Source organism: Gadus morhua, chromosome 5, assembly GCF_902167405.1.
Source record: "Gadus morhua chromosome 5, gadMor3.0, whole genome shotgun sequence".
Lineage (NCBI taxonomy): Eukaryota > Metazoa > Chordata > Actinopteri > Gadiformes > Gadidae > Gadus > Gadus morhua.
In genome coordinates, this window is record NC_044052.1 from 25,215,624 (window position 1) to 25,239,684 (window position 24,061).

A 24,061-nucleotide genomic window follows, 5' to 3' on the forward strand; every position below is an offset into this window, starting at 1 on the left:
TCATTTCACAAACCATATGACTCAATGATGCTGCCTTTCCATACTACAAATGTAGTGTTTTCAAAAGTATATATATGATTTGAAAAATATATTTACAAATATCTTTTTAAGCTTATACATTGAGCCCTCTGTAATATTAGGGTAGGGGTTAGGTTACCCTACAGTGCTGAGAGCTATAGTCAATTTGAACTTTGAGTTGTCTGTTATGTATCTTTAGGCCTCTGCAGGATTTTGTGGAGGAAGGTGGGATAGACAGAGGGGGATGTTATAAAAGACCCGGATGAAGATGTTTCAGCCAGTAGAGTTGGAGGACGCAGAGAGAGGACAGCGTGCATTTTATTGAATGTTTTCCTTTCCTCTATTGCCCGTCATGGGGGGCATCAAGCTGTTCATGTTGCTCCTGCTGAGCAGCTATGCCTTAGCTCGTAAGTTTAGCACTATCCTCACCTCGGCACAACATGGCTGCCTTAACCATTACTGCTTACAATACTATTTGAATGAACAAAATTTCTGGTAAATACTCAACACACTAATGGTAAATAATGATTGATTTGTAATGGAACAAAAATATCTTTCTATCTACATCTAAACTGGGCTGTTAATCCTAAAAAGATAAAAACACGTTTATAGTCATAGATGTCATATACGTATACATTGATTGGCATTGTCATTGCTTTAAATATATCAACTCAGTTTACATTTAATTTACTTTGTGGTCACATATTTAACTTTAGTCACCTATTTCCTAATTAACAAGCCTTACTTTTGTAATTCATTTTCTCATCTTCAAGAGCAAGGCAACGAGAATGCGGAGCAGACATCAACATGTGTCTGTAAGTCGATTTAAATCTGTTATCTGCTTTTCACACATATCTTGACATTTCTTAGGTTTATATATTTAAATATATATTTATGTATGTATGTGTGCAAAATTTCATGATTTCATTGCCGGTTCTCATTTTATATTTGTAAAAATATTGGCTTTAGATTAGTTTTACAAATTTGTGGCAACCACATGTGACACATTGACCTCTGCTTGTGCTCTAAAGTAGACACAAATTGACCAGTTTTTTCAAGATTGCAGAGGCCAATGTACCCTGGTCCTCTCTGTTCATGGGTCAATGTGTTGTTAAGATAAAGCTTTAACAGTCAGTAGAGTGAAAATAAAAGACTGTTGAATGGAATATAAACAACAGATATGTAGAATACAATTAGTATGGGATAAAATACTGAGAAAATGAAGAGCAAAGAAATGAAACCATAAACCAATAATGCAATGATAACTGTGGCTCGTGTGTTGTACTACAACAGTAATAGAATAATATTGCCCGTATACCTTTTCCTTTATACAGTGGCCAGCCGATACAAGGCCTATAAAAAATACGTCTACCAGTATAGCACTCAGAGCCAGAATGGGGTGGTGGGGGCGGCCAGCCTCAGGAACGGGCCCATGCTTACTTGTCAGGTTGGCATTCTTTTTTATATAAAAAATACTATAATCATTTTGAAATCTATTTGATGATTTGACTTGGCTCAGTGAATAAAAACAGCAGTTATCTATCCCCCTGGTCCCCCTGGTTATCTCTCCCCCTGCGTCTTCACCACCCCCCTGCAGGTGGAGGTCGAAGTCCCCCAGGTTTGTAAATTCATTCTGCACACCAGGTCCTGCGCCCTCAGTGAGGTGTCCAGCATGGACGCGGGGGGCCGGCCCGTCTACGGCCCGACGGCCACCTCGGACGCTTTCGAGGCTGCCATGGCAAAGTGAGTGCGATTTGTTTCTGAGGCTGGCATTGGATACACAGCAGGACACTCCCGTGCCATATCATTGACTGGTTTACATCCGAGATACGTTTTCAAAATGACCTCCCAGTAGCAATGCTGTACCACAAATACAATGAGTGGTGTGACTTATCTAAAATACTCTAGCAAATTGAATTTCTTCATATAATTATCTGGAACTGGATGCCATCCATTTAAATCATGGACAATACAGTTCTGGTGTATAATGTTTGTGAAGAAATAGCATAAACAGAAGAGCCTAAGAACATTTTGAACGTGTTGTGTTGCTCCGTTCTCCATCGTCATCCAGGAACCCATTGAAGTTCACCGTGGAGCAGGTCACCACGGTGCACCTGTACCCTGAGCCAGATGAGCAGGACAACCTCCTCAACGTGAAGAGGGGCATCGTCTCCGCCCTGCTGGCTCCGGTGGAGGAAGAGCAGCACAACCGTCTCATGGTGAGGCATCCTTCTTCAATGTTCCGCCCATACTCATAAACAAGCTCAATAAAAAACACCATACATCTGAATGTTCCACTTGATTTTCTTTTTTCAATATCATATATCATAAGTGAAATATTCATGCATTCACAGTATGTTCCTTTTAAACATAACAGACGTATCCTTTCCTCTCTCTTTGCCAGAACACTGTTCATGGTGTGTGCGCAACAGAGTACACCATAAATGCCCAGAAGGACATCGCAACTGACGTGTCACTGTCCAGAGACCTCTCTGGATGTGACCAGTTCTACGGCAGGGTGCAGGACAGCAGTCCCTTGGCCCTGATTCAGAAACTGGTAAACACACCCCCAAATTCAAATGAAGGTCAACATAAACATTAGACATGCAGCCAGTTGTGTCATATTGGGGGCGTATAAATTGATTCAAAACACATCATTGGGATCCTTTGCAATATGCTATTGCAGCAAGTGATGATACAACAACAATGTCAATCAACAGTGATTCAAGTGATCATACTTTACCTTCTCAAGGTTGCAGTGTTCATCCAAAGAATTTTAAATTATTTTGACTTGCACTGAAACTCAGAAAACATAACATATCGAGTGGAACAAAGGTTTAATTTAGTTAGAAAAAAACTAAACATTAATTTATGTATGGACCATTGTAGTTAGTAATATGTAAAATGTACAGGTGTTCTTCATATCAAATAGGCGTCAAGATATTGTACTCTGATTGTTTAACATTGCTAAATGGCTCGCTATAGGGGGCCCTACAAACTTAAAATATACAAACAAATTAGTTTACAACATAATTAATTTCAAAAGAGGAAAACGACTGTTTCTTTATCTGTAGCATCAACCCATGGCTAAGTTGATCAGAGGCACCCAAAGTTGTAACTACCAGTTTGACAACCGGAGGAAGCACATGTCGGCAGCTGAATGCACAGAAACTCATGTCTTCCTGCCCTTCTCTCACAAGTAAGTCCCATCCACGTTAGAATCTATGTTGAGCATTGAGGCACAGAAAAAAGCCTCACCATTGTTGATTTATTTTTGGTTGCCTTGCAGAGACAATGGGATGTCATCTGTGGTCACTCAAAGGTTGACCTTACAAGAGTCTCAGAGGACTAATAGCAGAAACTTTGGTGAGGACAGCTTGGAGTCTTGATTAAACCTGCAGTATGTAACTTTGGTATTGCAGCTAAGAGGATGGATTGACATCCACGAGTCAATCCATCCAGAAATGTTCTCTAATGTTCTACGCTTGCATGGTCTGTTCTGCGTGTGTGTGTCTGTACTGCGTATGTGTGTCTGTACTGCGTGTGTGTGTCTGTTCTGCGTGTGTGTGTCTGTACTGCGTGTGTTTGTCTGTTCTGCGTGTGTCTGTTCTGCGTGCGCGTGTCTGTACTGCGTGTGTGTGTCTGTTCTGCGTGTGTCTGTTCTGCGTGCGTGTGTCTGTTCTGCGTGCGCGTGTCTGTACTGCGTGTGTGTGTCTGTACTGCGTGTGTGTGTCTGTTCTGCGTGTGTCTGTTCTGCGTGCGTGTGTCTGTTCTGCGTGCGCGTGTCTGTACTGCGTGTGTGTGTCTGTACTGCGTGTGTGTCTGTACTGCGTGTGTGTGTCTGTACTGCGTGTGTCTGTTCTGCGTGGGTCTGTTCTGCGTGCGTGTGTCTGTACTGCGTGTGTGTCTGTACTGCGTGTGTGTGTCTGTACTGCGTGTGTCTGTTGGCCGTGCGTGTGTCTGTTCTGCGTGCGTGTGTCTGTACTGCGTGCGGGTTTGTGTACAGAGGTTGAGCCCTGGCGCGGCAGCTGGCTTCACTTCCAGAAGGCTGAGGGCAAAGCTCCGGTTCAGACCGGGGACGGTGTGCTCCGCACGCTGGAGGACTTGAAGGAGCTGGCTGGGACAGGCGGGGGCCAGAGGAGGGCGGGCCTGTTCTACATGCTGGTGTCTGGGCTGCGCGGGCTGCGGAACGAAACACTGAGCAGCGCGCTGCCCCGAATGCTGGACGCGTCCGCGGCACTGACCTGGCAGGCCCTCCTGCAGTGCGGCACGGCGGAATGCGACAGCGCCGCCCTGCAGGCGGTCCGGACCGTGGCAGGGATGCCCCTGGAGATGGACGCCCTGGTGCACGGGCTCAGCCTGCAGGGCCATGCTGACGCCGGCCGAGTGAGAGACATGCTCAGCACGGCCAAGTTCAGACAGAGCAAGGCCATTATGTATGCCCTGGCCTACACTGTGAGGAGGTACGGTACAACTAGCTCCTCCTCCATGTCTGTGCTCTGTGGTCAATGGGTTCATACACACACCGACACAGTCACTTTAACAGAGTTATTTGATTGGATAACAGCCCTAGGACTTTTAACTTTACGATATATATAACGATATAATGATCGTAAACTGTTAAACACATCTGAATCACACATGCCACCAAAACTACCGTAAAGAGACTCTTATTTTACTGGTTGGACGATAAATGGCAAACTACAGAAATGTACATGATCCAAAGTTGGGCTACCCAAATCAGCAAGTTAAGGTCAGGAAAACAATTGTGTTGCTTGGTAACCCTAACCCAAATCCAGCTTTTTGCGGAATTATTTCTGTTGGCAGAGTCAAATCAATATTAAATAAACAAACAACTCACAATCTGTTCTCGCTAATGAATGGCACTTGTAGAACTGTTATTATCTGTGTATTAACGAATCACAGTATGATATTCAGTAAAACAGCACTCCCCCTCGTGTGATATTGCTCAATTGACGTACCTTACAGGTTCTACAGAAACAGTGAAGGACTCCGGATCCCAGAATTGACACAAGTGTCAGACTTCATGGCAACTATATTAGAAGACTGCTCAGTGAACCCAGAAGAGTCCTTCCTTGCATTGCGGGTATGTTCAGACAATGTCTCATATCGTCAGGTCAACATTGTTGACAGGATGGTCCCGCGTTATGTTCTCCCACTCACTGTTTTCTAATTTAAACACAGAAATCAACTACATTTGTCCAAGAGTTTGTTACATGTGAAATGAAGCAAAAAGAATACGCTCTCTTTCTCCGGTGACATAGTCGTTTCGCAACGCCTTTCTTCTTCGTCGTTTCTTCTATTGTCTCTAACTCATGCTCCAATAATTGGTCGATCGATGCTTCGGATTTTGTGGATGCAACGGAATACATGACTTATCATTCTAGTAACATTGAAGATGATCGCAATGAGTTCTGCCCGTTCTGCCTCCATATTGTCTATGGTCAAATCAAAAGAAACTACAGGGACAGCGGCCACACTTATCCCGCCCCTTGCAAGCCCACCCCCTAAACCCCCGTTGATTCTACTGATGTCTAAACAACATAGATGTCTGCATATAAAGCATCAAGTGGGAATCACCCTCAGGGTCCAATCTCCTACAATTGAGGCAAAAATGTGTGAAAAAAGGCCTATAAGTGGAAAATTATTATGCTTGCTTCATAACCTAAGGAGAAAATTATTATGAGCACTTTATTTCGTAATACATGAACCTAAATGTTATACGTTGTAACATTATAGGCAAAATGTTATCATATTATGCGGTCAGAAATTTGTTACATTATCGACTGGGGTTTCCACATTATAACTATGGGTTTAACTAGAAGTTGAGGTTGTATAACCAGTATCAATTATAAAGTGGCCCATTGCCAGTATAATTCACAGTATAAAGTAAGAAATAGGGAAATTAAATAAAGAACACAGGGAACAGAATAAGCAATCAACACAGATGACACATAAGTTAAGACACACTGGGAATGGGATGAAGAGTGACGAAAACATTGTTCTGAAATGAATCCCTTACCGTAAACTACAGGTAGTCGGTGTCATGGGTCGAGTCATTCAAAAAGATGGCGACCAACTGATTCCGTCCATCCTGCGGTGTGCCCAGAGCGACACGGCTCCGCAGTCCAACCAGAAGGCGGCCATCCAGGCCTTCAGGCGAATGAGCATCACTGATGAGGTACAGTAAGAAGATCACTGCATTAGCGTGCTCCACACCTTCTGTTCAATTCAAGGATGAGGATCTGAGCGTTAGCAGGCAAGACAACGCTGTTGCATAAATTAATTGTTGCACACACAGGAACAACATTAGGTTGAATTGTACATTACAGTGTCCTTGTTACAGAGTAGTTATTACACATGTTATGTTTGATGTCACAACACGTAATCGCATGCACTTTTAACATGCAATAAAGTTATGGAACAGCCCAACCTTAAACTTGTCATCTTGAGGTTCTCCATTTCGTTCTCTTTGGCTGTTCCTCACATTAATAATTTCTCCAAATGCAAAGGCTTTCATCAGTGGAGCATAGGCTAAATCACTATTTTGTTACATCATTTTGCGATAGATAGGGACTTAACTGACATGTATTAAGCTAAAAACGTTGGAGATCTTGAAGATATCCACTCAAACCATACTGGGAAACTTTTTCTCTCATTCCTAAACCAAACCCCTTACTGTCACTGTTGCATGATGCTGCAATTTCTTATTAAAGGAGACATATGATGGTGTGTTCCCAACAAGTAAACATGCTGTACGAGTTCCAGAAAACATGTTTTTGATAGAGATGATTGCTAGAAATAGCATTTCACGCTATTCTCGCCTACCGATATTCGCCTCTGTTTCAGTCCCTTCAGAATGTTCTGTTTCTGGCGTCTCTAGCTATAATGCAAATGAGCTGTCAGAGTGAAACACAGCGTGGAGGAGAAGTGATTGTTGCCGTCTGCGGACTCCCGGAGCTCTATATCCAAATAATATAACATAATATAATATAATATAATAATAATATAATATCTAACATTATATAATATATAGGTATCTATATTATATAATATTATATAATATAAAGGTATCCATATAATATAATATCTAATATCACGGCCAAAAGCTATGTGTGCCTCAGATGATATTATGAATCATAAAGACTGCATCTGACGTCTCTGGTACTTCCACAACAAGTGACCACAACAAGACTCGTAGTCGGGGTTATCTCGGCCATGGTGGAGAAGAATTGGGGGAAAGGAACTTTGGCTTTGACTCTCTGAAGTCCAGGTTGAGCCGCGACATGGAGGAGAAAGGGATTATACTCCCGGAGCTGATCCACAAAATCGTATCTATGCTCTGATTGGAGGGGGTGGGGGAAGTGGGTGGTAATATTCATATGTGCCTGCTTCCTACGCAGGAGTCGGGCCGAAACTGACTCGGCCATCTGGAGACTGTTGGTGGGGTACTTTCAGAAATGCATATCTACCTAAAAAAATAATGCACAGACTTATTTCAAAGTTTGTATGCTATTGGCTGCACGCATACAAACAATATAAATCGCCTTTATTTTTGTAAGTACTAACAATGTCACTCTCTTCCAAATGCCTATGGAACACAAAAGGCCTTTATGAGGGGCCTTTAACCCTCACCCTAACACTGAAACTGACATGACTTTAACAAACTGGTTGCAACACTTGTGCCACAGATTCAGAATGTCCTCATGGAGATCTGCAGGAACCCTCAGAGCCCTGTGGAGCATCGCGTGGCAGCCTACCTTACCCTGATGAAGAGGGCAGATCAAGCCATGATAACACAACTCCTCAACACTCTGGCAGGAGAGGAGGAGCCACAGCTGAAGAACTTTGTATTCTCTCACCTTGACAACATCCGCAACTCCCTCGACCCAGATATGCAGCGGTTAGGGTTCAATAATCATTTATTCATTTGTTCATTCCTTCTTTCATTATAAAACAATGTTGTGAAAAGGCTATGAATAGCAAAAGATTAGTTTAATATAGATTGTTTTGTTGCCGTGGCCTAAATGTTTTGGTTACCAACTTCTCTATCCCCCCTGAAGAATGAGGAGTAACGTTGAGGCGGCCTGGCGAGGCCAGCCATCCTCCTCGTTCAGGGGTCCCAGCACGTCGGGCAGCTACAGGCTGGAAACACCCCTGGGCTCAGTGCAGACGAACCTCATCTTCGATGGGGCCGACACGCTGCCAAAGGAGGTGATGCTGGAGACGACCCTCAGGGTCCTCGATTTCAGGGAGGATATCTTTGAGGTATGGCTGACATTTTATGACCACAATCATTTCTTGTACAAGATTATTTTGGCGGGGCAAATTATTTAAGGCTATGATGTATTCATCTGTTAAAGAATACTTATGTTTATAAAACTATTTAAATATAGAAATTATGACTATGCTTATACCATTGCCAGGATGAATACTCAATTGTTTTTACTTTTGATAAATGCACAGTTTTTATGTAGTTGATGTACCAGTATAGCTTTGTGCAGTAATGAATCACAAAAAAAAAAAAAATGAAGGTCATATCTTCCAAAGTCTTCATCAGAATCTGTTATGAAGCCTGACGAAGACGAAGACCCTGCAATGCTAACTATCTCTACTTACTGATCTGTTAAGTCACCTTTTCTACGGTTCAGTATCTTGAATGAACAATACCACATACTTGTGGGAGTACATCAGTTACCAAAATCTTCCTTTTTCCACTTTACCCAATGGCATGGTTAATATTTCCTGATTAACTCGTTTTTATTTTCCTTTGATCCATTTTTGTAATCTTTACGTTGAAAGGTGGGCGTAGAGGGAAAAGGATTTGAGCCGACCCTAGATGCTCTCTTTGGAGAGAGGGGCTTCTTTCCTGAAGCCGCATCCAACTCCATGTACAACTCCGGAGCCTACAAAGTCCCCAAGGTGCTCCAAAGAATTTTCGACCGATTGGCCCCTGATGGAAACAGAATGAAAAGACAGGTAACGTGGTATCAGGGACCCATCATAACATCATTATGCAGAAACATAAGATATACATTAAACTCTGGGTAACCTCAACCTGAAACACCTGAAAGACCACTCTTTATGATCCAGCTCCCACAGGACCTACTACTGGACATCAAGAACAGCTTCAATGCCCTTCTTCATGACATCGGCTCCTACCCTCCCCCAGAGGCCACTGCCTACCTGACACTCCTAGGAAGGGAGATGGGATACATAAAGTCCAGTGAAGTGAAGCACATGGCTGATACTCTGTATACATACTATCAAACTTTCTTCAAGCAGCTACCCGCCAAGGTAAAAGCGTTTCAGAAGCTAATAAATATTACATTTTTTAATAAGAACATTTATTATTTATTGAAATTGGCTATGTTATGTATATTTTCCCCGAACAGGCAATTGCTGCACTGACTTCAAGCACTGAAAATGACCTCTTTGCACACTACATCTTTATGGAAAATGTAATGTCATTGCCTACGGCTTCTGGCTTACCTCTCAAGTTCTCGCTGGCTGGGGTGATCACCCCTGGTGCACGCGGAGGTTTGAATTTGGCTCCTGGCATGGTAGGTTTCTGCTGCTTGATGTAATCTAATGAAAATATCTGAAGATAGAAAAAGAGGGGTCGCAAAATACTAGAATCCTGTTTCTTGTATCAGTTAAATTAATACAAAGCTAATATGATGTTATTATTCCTCTTTTTCACATTTTCTATATCTTACCATCATGGTATTCCTTGTAGCAGCAATTGTCTTTCATGCCTTCAGTTGGCTTGGAATTCATTACCCAAATGGGAGTGCATCTTCCAGATTTTGTTGTGGCCGGGCTCGAGATGCACACAAACATGCACCATGAGTCTTCCTTCAACGCCAAGGTCACCATGACCAATAACCAATTCAAGCTGTCTATCCCTGCCCTAAAGACAAACACTCTTTTTAGCTTCAGGTATGTGGTAAACCCGCTTCAAGTTATTATAAATGTGTTCAAGGAGCAATGGCATGGCTCAACCTCCATCCCAGAAATATGTAAATGTTGCTCATGATTTAAATGTAATTCTTCCAAATCAGCAACAAGGTACTATCAGTCTCATCCAGTGGGATGGCCACTGTGCCTTCCATGGTGGAAGATAAAGTTGAATCTATGGAATGTGATGCCCTTTTCCCTGGTCTGAAGCTGTGCACTGCTGCGCGTTACCCTAACGTCAACTCCACAGATGAAACCCCCTACTACCCTCTAACAGGAGAAACCAGGTAAATGCTTTGCTGTGTTATGATAGTGGATGCTTATTAACTTAAAAGTTTGTCAGAGAAATATTGACACACACTGGATGTGTCAATGTATTGTCTACTAAAGGTTAGAAATACCCCTAGAGTCAAGCAAGAAGGCTCATCTTGATTTAATGTCTTGTTAGTTTAAGACTTCTAGTTGGATAATCTCTGAAGATTTAATTAACCTAACACAAACAGGATTCACAAGATCAAACACTGAAAAGGGTTAGATGGGAGCAAACATAAAATAGCCTAGTTTATCCTTATTAAGATGTTCAATCGATGTCTAAACTGACCAAATGATAATATGATCTTTGAAACCTTTATTTCACTGTCAGGTTCGCAATAGAGATCCAACCCACAGGGGAAGTTTCAGAGTACATTGCCACCCTCACCGGAGAAACACTGCGTGAGGGTAAAGACGGTCGCCATAAAGTGGACTCTTTGAAGCTCTCTTTGAAGGCAGAAGGTAGGGAAATGGAATAATTAAACTCCAGCTTTTTAATATAATAGCACTGTGTACTCAATGCAAGTTTCAGCATCTACAGATATTTAAAAATATACCCTTTTTACATAGATTTCAACGTGGGACATTACATATTTTCTTTGCAGTTATTTTTTAAAGATGCTTATCACTGGGTATTAATGACGTGGTCAAAAGAAATCTTTTCAACACTAAGGGCCCTATCTTGCATCCGGCGCATTGACTTACTCTCTGGCAACTGGCGCAGAGCGTTCTTTTCCCTCCTGCGACACGTGTCGGTAAATTAGGGAATGATCTTGCGCCCCAAGGGGCGGTTTGGCGAAGGGAGGAGGCGTGTTCTGGCGCAAACGTTCCCTGGTGCTATTTTTCAGTTTTAGAAACCACTTGCGCCACAAACCAGGAAATACCTGGTTTAAAGTCAGTGGCGCGTTGTTCAGATGCTATTTTAAGGGCGCATGCATAATGTTGCTTGTGCACCTCGCACATACAGTTTGCTTCTCTCATCTACTAGCCACACATTCTTGGGAAATTTTTGGGAAAGAACAGCTGATACCGCGGTAATGAGTTGTACTTTTAAATCAATGCATCTGCAAACACCGTACAGCAAACACATATTTTCTTGACACAGTCATCTAAACATGCCCATAACTGTTAGGATTGATGAGTATTTAAACGTGAGAAAACATTGTATTACCGCGAGTGAATGTTGAACAGAATGAATGAATTGTGTGCATGTGTTAAAGAATTAATGAATGCGAGCGCGTGTGTGTGCATCCATCTGTTTAAACAGACAAAAACTAAACACGTAACGCATAATACAGTCCATGGCAATGTATATTAACGGGGGGACATTCGAAATTTCGACTAGTCAGATTCAAATGTGCTCAAGGCTCTTAAAGGGGATGGGAGCTGGCACTCTCATTGGTTTATTGCACGTTACGCCCAAACCACACCTACGGGTAATTAGGCTACTTCAGACCAACCCTTTTTAGATTTGCGCCCGGGCGCAAGAGTAATTTCTGCGCCGGTAAAATAGCGACATCGCCTTGGAACCGGCCACAAAGCAACTTGAACTTTGCGCTTCTCACTTGCGTTTCAGACTGTTAAAATAGGGTCCTAAGGATGTGGTTGAAGTGCTAGTCACCTGGTTTGTTGCTATGATTTCTATGGATGTTCTGCCAGTACATGCAATGATTATTAAAACACATTTCAGAATTCACTATGTCAACATAGATGGAGGAAACCTAGGCATAATTTAAGTAGAGATTTTGTAATGAGTAAATATTCTCTGAATCAACCAGGCACTGAATCAAAAGAAGCAACAGCCATCCTGAAGTACAACCGCAACAAGAACATTTTTACAACTGAGGTCAACATCCCTGATTTTGACATGGAGCTTGGTATAAAGCTAGCTGTGACCGACACTAACGTTAAGGGCAAGAAGATGAAAGGCGTCACCTTTGACGTATCCAACAAGCACATCCCACAGCTGACCCTGGTGGCACGAACCAGGTAATTCTGGACTTCAAAGGTAAATTGACGGTTGGTATGAGATTTTATGACACTGTCTGACATGGAATGTCTTGTTTTGTTTTTTTTACAGGCTTGAGATGATGAAGAACGCAATGTTAGAACTCCAAATGGCTATTCCTTCCCTCAAAGCAGACAGCGCTCTCACACTGACCCTGAAGAACGACGATGCGGTGATCATGGCTGTAGAAGCTGCCCTTAACCTCCCAGAGACCACCTCTGTGCAGAAAGTGACCCTGATATATGGTAAACGTCAACCTGACTACGACAATCCGGAAATTATGAAAATGTATGTGCAAATCAATATTTCTTATTCATACGTTTTTCAAATTTCCTTTTTTGTTCCTCTGTTGGATTGTTTGTAACCCTTCGCAGATGACAACAAATTTGAGGTTGAAATGAACTCTGATACAAATTCAGACATCCAGAAACTGATTCCAAATATAGAGAACTACCATAGGCAACTGCAGCAACACATTGATGCCCTTCTGGACCAAAGGGTGGCCCAGACTGACATGAAGCTGCGTCACATTGTCACAAAAGGCATTGAGGTAAATTCTTGAATGAAGAATTATTACATTTTTTATTACAATTATCACTCAGTTTATTATTTTATTTTTTATATTAGTATTTATTTAGTGATCTGTTATTTATTGTAATGTACCCCATAAAGGCAGGTAATATTTGGCTGGACAAGTTGTCTGCAAGCATCCCCTCGATAGAAAAACTACGGAGCAAGAGAAGCATCTCAGATCTTACCTTGCCTGCGCTGCCTGAAAGATTGTTTTTTCAAGCGTAAGTTTTCACTGGATTGAGCTCTTACAGGGTTATGTTAATACCACTTTGATGAATAGACTAACTTTGAAAAAACATAGCATGTTTCAAATACATGAATTGTTAATATTTGTATTGAAATAATGTGTGTTTTGACTTCTTAATAGAGACAGTTTATTCAGATACCAGTTCAACAAGGACAAGATGGATGTGAACATTCCTTTACCCCTTGGAGGGAAGTCCTCAGAGGAGATACATTTCCCAGCCACCTTATCCGTACCGAACATTAATATACCAACACTCGGGGTCCACATTCCTGCCAAAACCTATCCAGTACCAACGTTTACCATACCACGATCCGTGGACTTCACTGTCCCTCTCCTGGGTCTTTTTGAGGCATCCACAAAGATAAACAGCAACCTTTACAATTGGGAAGGCAGCATCGCTGGGGGTAACAACACCATGGATGTACCCAACTACATTGTCCAGTACAAAGCTATGGCCCAGTCCCCTTTCAACCCATTGTCATATACAATTGAAGGTAAGATAACACAGAGTTAAAATGAATAATTGAACAGAACCATTTGTGCTTTGTTACTCGATAGAAAAGGTTAATAAGATGTCAGCCTTAACCTTTTCTGTTCATTAATACTGACATTACTCTCATTTTTGTTTGCTGTTGAAGGTACCGGGATGGTGTCTGGAAAGGTTGATAATGTAAAGTATATTGTGAATGGCTCCCTTAGCCATAGCCTCATTGATGCAAGCTTCAGCATTTCTGAAGGTTTAAGAATGATAGACAATCTAATTGCAAGGGTAAACTACAAGCTCCTAGTATCAAGTCCCCTGGGGCTGCAGAGCTCTCTTGATTACTCTGCCCTATCGACCTCCACTGCTGATAAAGTCACAGGAGATGGCAAATTGGATGGATTGCTTGAAATAGGTCCATTGCATACCACTGCCACCTACACACAAAGCTACATCCTCCTTCCTCAGGTCAGAGAAGGCAGGGGAGAGTCCAGCCTGCGTATCAGCTCACCGCTAATCCAACTCAACAACATTATACAGGGAGTTTATGCAAACAATGAATTGAACATTGTATCCAAAACAAATGTACAGGATCAAGTACTGCAGCATGTGTCAGAGCTTAAGTACAAAGGTGCACAGGTGACCCTGAAGAGTAATGTGGTTGCAGCAGCTCTGGGTAAAATGCTTAACAACAAACTTGAGCTTGGCTTGTCCAGTCAACTGGTGATTTTCAGAATCGAGTCCCAGGCAGATGATGCAACAAATAGGGCATTCTCCCTCTTAACTGGTACTGTGACTTCATATGGACTCGAAGTCAATTCGGAAGGTTCACTGACCTCTAATGTAGGTCGCGCTCTGCACAAAGCTTCGTTAACAATTAACCAAAATGGTGTAACCACCAGTGGAACTAATAACATTCAGTGTAGTCCTGTAACATTTGAGAACGTCTTTAACAGCAACATAGACCAGAGTGGAGTGACCCTCTCATCTCTATCAAAGGCAATGGCTGAGGAAGCTAGGGGAGAGCTGAACATTGAAGTCAAAGTCACAACTACAGAAGCATCACTGAATGGCGTCTTCAAGGGCTATGCACACGATGCAAGCACAAGAAACAACCTTAATTTCCTGTTAAACCGAAGGACTTTGAGCATTTCCAGCAACTCAATGGGATCACTGAAGCAGCGAAAAACTGAAAATAGCCACACACTGGTCCTCACTCTATGGACTGCAGATCTCCACTCCAAAACAGACAACTTTATCTGTGAAGATGTTTACTACAAACATGATATCAAGATGAATATGAAACCATTTGTCATGTCAATAGATGTAACCAATGATTTGAAGCTCCAAAGTTTAAATTTCAACAATGAGGGACACCTGCGACTGCAGCCAATCATGATGGACCTAACGGGAAGCTTGAAAGGAGCCAATGGAGAGGTAGATCAAATCAAACATACATACCAAATCAAATATGCAGACATGGCAGGGACCATGAAGTCGAGTACATCTGGGAGAATAATGGATGTCAAGCTGAGTCACAACTGTGAATTTGAATTTGCTGGACTTGCCTCCAAATCCATATGTGAAGCACAAGTCACCTCTGAATCCTTACGTTTTGATGGCAATATTCGCACCATGGCTGTGCCATTTAGTTTCACCTTGGATGGACTTATCAATAGCGATGGAGAATTAAATCTATTTGGAAAACACACTGGACAACTTTATAGCAAGCTGCTGATCAAGGCTGAACCAGCCGCCTTGGCATATTCCCAGGACTGCCAGGTATCAACCAAGCATACGTTAGAAAGTGGCGTGTCCTCTGCTCATATTGATAACAAATGTAATGGGCTATTAACGCCCAGCAAACAATCTCTGAACTGGAAGTCTCAATCCAAAATGAATAGGCAAGATTACAATCAGGAAATCAATACTTACAATGACCCTGCAAAAATTGGATTTGAGTTTTCTGGCGTACTTCTTACAGACCTTTTCAGTCAATTGAATTACATTCGAGAAACAAAATTGCCAGAAATACAAGAGTTCAAGACCTCCGGTTTTCTAAAGTATGATAAGAACAGTGACTGCCATACTGTTGAGATTCCTTTCATAAAGAGCCTGCCTGCTGCGTTTGACATTGTGAAAGAAGCTCTTCTGAAAGCTTTAGAATCTCTGCAACAATATGTCAACAGAATTGATGTTATTTTGTTAATTAAACAATTCAGAACCAGGCTAAATCAGATACCTATGGAGGTGAATGATCTTATAAGACAAATGGATCTAGAGAACAAAGTAAAAGAGATAAAAGAAAAGGTAACTTATTTGACAAAGGACTTTTCTGTAACAATAGATGACCTGGAACTTGCTGTGGAAAAACTGAAAACCGACTTTGGAAAAACAGTAATTGAAATTGCCCACAAAATCCAAAATGTAATTTGTACAATCAAAGACTTTGTATCAACAGGAGACTTTTATGATTTCATGTCCAATACACTCTCAAAAATCGGGAATAAACTCATGGACTTTGATCAAAACTACAAAATTCGACTCACACTTATCAAAGCATTAAATTCTATGGAGGATATTGTAAGACAGATTGATTTGAAAAAACTTACAGAAAGCAGCCTTGCTTGGCTGCAGGATCTCGATGCTAAGTACAATATCTTGGAAAAAATTAAGAAAACCATCGCTACATCAAAACACATAGTTGAGACTTTTGATGTCAAAATGTTTTTCCAGGATTTAAGAGATGATATTATTTCATTGGATATACCTCAGTATGTTCAGCAACTTTCTTACGACATACCCTACTCTGATATAACAAACGTGATTGAGTCTATGAAAGATATTCTTATCAATTGGATTGATGAATATGAAATACCAAACAAACTCAATGCAGTGTATTTCTACATTAGGGATCTTATTGTTAAATATGATCTTGATGAAAAATTTAAGGACTTATTAGATCAATTAGTGGTGCTCATTAAAGAATTAGAAATTGAAAAAACTGTACAGTTAGCAGTTGATCATTTGAAAGCTCTATGCAATAAATTTCAATATATCTATGATGAAATTATGCAATTCATTTTTCGTGTAACTGAGCAATTTAAATTAATTGACTGGAAGCAAATCTTTCAGGAGCTAAATAGAAGCATCTCATCAATACTAAATTCAATGAAGAAATTTGATTACAATTCATTTGTTGACAAGTCTAATGAGAGGATAGCTGAAGCAATTAAGTACCTTAATGAGCAGATTAAAACATATGGAATAGTTGATAAAATAGAGGCCACTAGGGACTTTATAAGAGAAAGACAGACTTCAATTATCAAATATATTGAGGAGCTCAAAAACACTAAAGTTGCTGAGGTTCTACAGAAGTTCTATGATGTGATTAACACCACAGCTTACATTGACATGAAGATGAAAGTGAAGGAAATCTTAGAAGACACCAGGCAAAGAGTCCTTGGAATGGACATCAAAGATGAAATCTACATCCACCTTCAAAGGCTGAGTGAGTCCTACTCTAATATGATCACTTTCATCTCTGAAAAGTTGAGTAAACTAATGGCACAGATTCACAAAATATCAAATGAACAAGACATCATTCATCAAATTGAAGAGGGCATGCTTGGTGTTCTGGATGCTCTGAAGAGAGTTGAAATTGTAGCGCCATCTTTCAAAGTACCACTTACGGACCTGACCATTCCCCAATTCAAAATAAAGCTGAACAAACTACAAGAGATCAGCATACCAGATAGAATTTCAGTTCCCGGATTCACTATCTTCAATTTCGTAATTCCTTCATTTACCATTGATTTTAAAGAGATCAAAACAGACATAATTGCAATAATAGACCGCATCAGAGAGTATGAGATCCCAATGATTGAGCCTGATGAAATCTTTGGAGATCTTAAAGTTCTCTACTTGTTTAATCTGCCAGATTTGACTTTGCCAGAAATTACTCTTTCAGAAATCAAATTTCCTGTGATCAACATTCCCAAATTGAATCTGGGAGACTTTAGTATTACAATGCTTCCCATTCCAGAGATCACAGAGATTCCTGAGATACCCAGTGAAATTTGTCTTCCAGTTTTTGGCAAGCTCTATAGTGAGTTTAGACTGGACTCTCCCTTTTACACCCTTGTAACAACAGTACTTATCCAGAACTCAACAACTACTTTCAAAACCCCACAGTTTACTGCCTTTTTAACCTCCAAGGGAATGTCAAATATAGATCTCCTTGACTATTCCTTAGATGCCATAGCTCGTGTAGAAGCTCCCAGAATGAAGAAGTTGATGTTGACAGAGACTTTAAAAGTCACTCATGTAGCCTTTTCTATTGATCATGAGGGGTCATTGACCATAACTGGACCATCTGCTGAAGTAGCTGTAACCACCACTGCCAAGATAACTACTAAAATGAATTCATGTAACTTGGTCAACAAGGGAAAACTTACACTAAATAGTGGAGTCACAGCAGCAGTGGAAACAACCTACAATCATAGCCTGAACATTCCAATGGCGGAAATCTCAAGCGAAGCAACAATGACACAATATATGGAAACCAAAATAGAATCTGGTATTGTTTCTGGAAATATTAAAAACATCGGAAATGGAAAATGGTCCATTCAAGACTATTCTGATGAAGGCACGCATAAATGTGATCTGGAATTCACTGTCAATTTTGGCACTGCTACCTTAACCATTGAGGGAGAAACTAAAAGTAATGCCATACAATTTAAGAAATATATTACTGCTGAATCAGTAATACTAAGTCACATCATTGTTGATGCAAAAGCTGAGGCTGAACTTCCATTTCTTAAAAGCAGCGTCTTTTCTTTAAAGGGCGAGGCACATGTTGAAGACTTGAAAATTGCACTGACCACGTTTTATGATGCTGAACTCATTGGAAGATTGAGTGGACCAGTGTCTCACTCTTTGGAATTCTTGGTTCAGCCTTTTGAAATAGCGTTCAATTGTAAGAATAAATGCAATGCCAAAATCTCTCTTCCGCTCAAACTCACTGGAAAGTCAGACTTCCAGCATGACTTTGGCCTAATCCTTAATCCGGAACAGCAACGGCTTGGTTGGGCTGCTTCAACCAGATTTAACCAATATAAGTACAATCACAATTACACAATGGAAAACAATGATATGGAATTGTTCCTACATGCCACAGCATATGGTGAGGCTAATTTGGACTTTTTGACTCTTCCCCTCAGTATCCCAGAGATAACCGTTCCTTACCTAGAAATGAAAACACCTGAATTGAAGGAATTCTCTTTTTGGGAACATGCTGGCATAGGATCCGTGTTAACCACTCCCCAGCAAACATTTGATATGAACCTCGACCTTCATTTCCATAAGAACCCACAAATGCAAAGCATCAATGTCGATTTTGGACCAATTTACAGTGCAATTGGTGATATTCTCCCTGGTACCTTTGAAGATTATAGAGATATGTTGGTTAATTGTCTGAAGGATTCCTATAACCGAGCAAAGAAACATTATACCAAGCACAATATTGAAACTCCTAGCCAGCCTCCTCGAATCTTCATGTTCCCTCAATATACAGTACCAATCCTTAATATTGAAGTTTCTGCCTTTACGGCAGAGATGCCAGCTTTCAGCTACTTTGTTCCAAAAGAGTTCAGTACACCAAGTTTTAAAGTTCCAGTCATAGGTTTCTCTGTGCCATCCTATGCTCTTGTTCTGCCATCGCTAGAACTGCCTGTCATCCATCTTCCTGAGACGCTGAACAAACTTACCCTACCTACTATTACTCTACCAGCCATTCAAAACAAAATCTGGATTCCATCACTGGGTAATGTGTCTCATGAGTTCTCTTTTAAGTCCTCTCTGATTACGCTGCGGGTGAATGCTGACCTTTTTAATCAGTCCGACATCGTGGCACAATTCGGAGCTTTATCAACTTCGGTTTTCGATTTTTTAAATGGAAAACTGGACGGAGCTGCTAGTTTGACAAGAAAGAGGGGAATTGAATTTGCTACATCTCTGTCTGTGGTTCACCAAAATCTAAAAGCAAATCATGTCTGTGCTGTAAGCCTCACCAAACAAAGCATGGAAAGCTCAATGGCCAACACTGCAAAACTTGATCTACCCTTCCTTACTGTGGAAGTGGATCAAGGACTCCTTGGAAATACCAGGACGAAACCAAATGTAGCCTCCAAAATGAAGCTGAAATACATGTTTACAATTCCATTGATTCATTCTGTGGCAAAGGGTAACATAGATCATAATTTGATGCTAGAAGCTCTTACATCATATGTCTCACTGGACACATCTACTAAAGGAAAAACAGACGTTTTAGTGATGGACAGTTACAGTTTTGAAGGAGATCTAGAAAATGAAGCCAATTTCTACATTAATGCAAATGGATTGCGTTCAGCTTTTAAATTTCTTCTGATTTCAAATATTGACCGCCAACAAGAGCTGCGAAGCAGAACAAACATCTTTCATTTAGATATAGACAAGAGATCTGCACTTGAAGTGTCTTTGCAGCGGCTGTACGCGACAATGGAATACACCAGCCATAATAATGCCAACTTTGCATTTGTAGATACACTGGGGAAACACACTGCTAAAGGTACACTGGAGTTTGTTCCACTGACAACCCTAAAGGCTACATTGGACAGTGATGCACTTCAATCATCAGCTGCACTCATTCAGAACATCAACCTAGCCATTTCAAGGGAGAAGCAGGCCTTCACCTGGCATAGCGGAGGACAGCTGGGAGCCTTCAGCAATGCCATTGATTTAGTGATCTCCAATGATGAGGCTGAAGTACGAATGGATATGACTTGCTCAGTTGAAGCGTACATACAGTTCCTGAAGTCCCTGAGACTGCCTGTGTATCATCGGTCCCTCTGGGATGTGCTCAGGTTTGATCACGCTCAAATAAACGATCCACAATTATTTAATGCGTCTTTCAGCATTGTGTACACAAAGAGCCAGGATGGAACACTGTTTTCCATACCATCTCAAATATTAGACAACGGAGTCACTTTCAGCATTCCTGAGCTTACCCTGGCCATGCCTGGCTGGGTTAAACAAATTCCATCTAGCATACGGAAAATTGATATGCGAATTGAAAATCTTGACTTTCCTGATCATTTAATACTACCACCCGGAATCTCAATTCCAGCCTTTGATGTCCCATTTACAACCTTGCAAGTGCAACCTTTCATTGTTGATATGAAGAACTTGAACATTCCAAAGACAATCTCTACTAAAGCTTTTTACATCACGCTGCCTGGCCTGCCAACAATTTCCATTCCCCGCTATAACATAGATACCCAGTTTCTTCCGGGAAAAATGTCCTTCCTCTCACTTAAGATACCCCAACATGAAATTTCCATCTCAGCCTTCCAACTCCCAAGGGAAAGTCCATTCATCACTATTCCACAGCAAACTATGGAAATTCCTGAAATTGCCATATTTCTGCCATCAAGTGTGTTCATCCCAATGTTTGGTGCCCTCACTGCCACATGGAATATTTCTTTACCCGGATACAATGTGGCAACAACAGCCAAAGTGGAGAAAAAGGATTCCCACCTTGTTACAGCAGCAAAGTCTACCTGTTCTTCCACAATGAACTTCTTGGAGTATGATCTCGATGGTATGATATATTTCTTTTGAATGATTGTTATAATCAGTTTTCATTCATAAGATTGAGGGAAATTAGCCTGAATTGAATGTCATTCTATAATATTTTTGCAGCCGCAGCAACTCTTGGATTTGACAATGGACTCATGGATCTTAATGGCCATTGCAACTTCGTTCACAGTGATGTAAATGTAGCCTGGCAACACACATTTGCTCAAAATATGAGGTAAAAACACAAAATATACTGCAGATATGTTGGCCCTTAATGTCTTTGCTTTAAAAAAATTAATATATTAATAATATGAATATGTATTGTAGTAGAAGGCATGTCCAAAATATTTCAGTGAATATCTCAGAATTGAGTCCTAAAACATGATTTGAAGTTATATTTGTGTCCTGTGTGCATCTTAGTTATGAATGTATTTCTTATTGTGGATTATTTTCTTTTTAAGGGTTAAGCGTCAAACTGCTGAGGCTGTGTAAGTTCTCAAATTGCTGACTATTGTGAAAAATAATTAGTAAAATTGTACATACAACATGAACTAATTTTACCATGTCAATGTAATTATTATGTTCCAATGGATGGGCGACAACCTCTAAGAATGTATTTTCCCCCATCTAACATCATTTTGTATTTCTTTTTAGGGTGTCTCATCATACAGTTAATGTTGACATCACCAGCCCAACCTTTGCAGATTTGAGCTTTCGCTATGCCTCACGCAAAGATGGAATCACAGCATCCATGTCTTCTCCATCATCAGGCTTCCTTGGACTGTATCTTCAGCGAAGGTCTCTATCACAGCTACATGGAAAATTGTTCAGTCGCTATTTGGTAAGATACAGTTAAAAAAAACTATGTTGTGGGCATTTCTATCAATATGCTATGCCTATCCTTTCTTTTAAAATCGATCTTTTCTACTTTTACAGAGGAATCCTGGGAAGGATATTGATATTCTGATTGTCAAAGCCACTATTAAAAACTCAGAAAAGCTAAGCATACTAACCTCTTGGAACATAGGAGTCCTTGGTGATTTTATTGAGGGCTTAAAGGGTAGATTGCCTGCCATTACTGAAGCAGTTCTCAAGTTCATTAATAAATACCACACTGCCCACTTTGGTTTTGACCTTAATCGTGGTGGAATAAAGTTTAGGAACACACTCACTAATGCCATGGAACAAGCTCACAAGGACGTTGCTGAGTCTGTCAATGCACTTCAGGAATTAATTGATAAGCTTGGCTCTCAATCAATGGCTTTTGACCTCAATGTGCACATTTCTAACAGCATTAGAAAATTAAGCAAATATGCTGAGCAGGTTGTTGAAAACACAATGGAAGCCATTTTGACCTTCCTACGTAACGTGGAGATCCCTATGCCTGGATCTGATCAGAAGCAGACCGGTCTGCAGGTCTTCCAGCGGGCCTGCCGCTATATTTCCGATGGATTTGACAGAGCCATGCAAAGGTTTTCTAGGATAATGAACACTGTAACTAGTAACATTCGAGGAATAGAGTTTACAATCCCCGCAACTGATGTTGTTGTTAAGGGACAAGAGATCCAAGAAGAACTAACGTCTGCTTGGAAATCCCTGCTTGAACGGAGAGTGCAGGCGCTTCAGATCTGGAGGGAGATGTCTTTGGAAAAGCTATTCCAGAGCCTTAGTGATTTCTTGCAGATGTTTGTTCAAAAGGCAGACGAGCTCATTGCTTCCCTCAGAGCTGAAAACCCAGAGTTGGCCTCCCGAATGGATGGGATCTATGCGGAGGGGGAAAACACATTGATATCTTCAAAACAACACATTGAAGACGCAAAGAAACACCTAGCTCAGTATAAAGACCATGCAAAACTCAACATTCAGGAAGTATATAATGGCATGAGTATGGAACGTATAAACAGTGATCTTGAGGACCTCATCAACATTGTCCAGTTACATCTTTATGGAGGATTGGAGGAATTTCTCGTTTTTTTGGAAGATATAATACAGGATACAGGAGCATTTAGGTTCAGTCATAAAAGTTTGAACATTGATATTCCTCTTCCTTTTCTTTGGACTTCTTTTGCTGAATGGCCGATAATATTTCGAACCATGAGATGATTTTATTTCAATTTATGGAAATAGAGAGTATGGATTAGGATGTAGCTGACATTTTCATTGTTTATCATAATTAAGGGTAGGTAATTAAAGATGGTGTTATCTGTATCACATTGTAATAAAATATGAATCTAAACTGAATTAGTATTTATTTATTTAATGCAATCAAATAAGAAATGCATGTTTGTGCCCAGCCTTGGATCGTGAATGATTGATTGATATATCGCAAAGTATGAACTGTTTTCCTCTGTTGGTGATTGCTTAAATTTAAACTAGTCCCTTTCTTAATATCAGATATAAATGCCTCGCTCTTTAAGTTTTACTGAGGAATGCATTTCATTGAAAATTCAAATACACATTTCTAGCTGGTGCTGTGCAAATAACAAACATTATTTTGAATACTATGACTATGACATGTTTGGCAAAAAGAAAGGTATTATTTAACGCAACAGCATAATCAGTACGTTTTTGTAAGGATGTAGACCTACCAGGTTTCGATAGACAGCTTATAGAATGGAACTGTGATGGCAACCATTTTTGATTAGTAATGATTTCTGTAAAACGCAGCGCAATGATTTGTGACTGAAATAATGTAACGGAACCGGTCAGGAGTAAAGCTATATATATATATATATATATATATATATATATATATATATATATATATATATATATATATATATATATATATATACATATATACACACACACGCACACGCACACA

At 40.5% G+C, this 24,061-nt stretch overlaps 1 protein-coding gene across 1 annotated transcript; it reads left to right on the top strand.

Annotated features, from left to right (window-relative positions):
• Window positions 1-283: 283 nt before the first annotated feature.
• apoba (apolipoprotein Ba) lies at window positions 284-23,478 on the top strand. The gene is made up of 29 exons (XM_030356110.1): window positions 284-425; window positions 792-833; window positions 1,353-1,465; window positions 1,616-1,761; window positions 2,090-2,237; window positions 2,423-2,575; window positions 3,093-3,217; window positions 3,308-3,384; window positions 4,025-4,481; window positions 5,008-5,125; window positions 6,074-6,220; window positions 7,731-7,942; window positions 8,103-8,307; window positions 8,842-9,018; window positions 9,133-9,336; window positions 9,435-9,602; window positions 9,779-9,981; window positions 10,104-10,286; window positions 10,643-10,773; window positions 12,090-12,300; window positions 12,392-12,564; window positions 12,694-12,869; window positions 12,992-13,113; window positions 13,260-13,633; window positions 13,778-21,259; window positions 21,361-21,472; window positions 21,699-21,725; window positions 21,892-22,078; window positions 22,174-23,478. The coding sequence occupies exons 1-29, from the start codon at window positions 344-346 to the stop codon at window positions 23,338-23,340; spliced, it is 13,122 nt and encodes a 4,373-aa protein (XP_030211970.1). The 5' UTR covers window positions 284-343; the 3' UTR covers window positions 23,341-23,478.
• The last annotated feature ends 583 nt before the right edge of the window (window positions 23,479-24,061 follow it).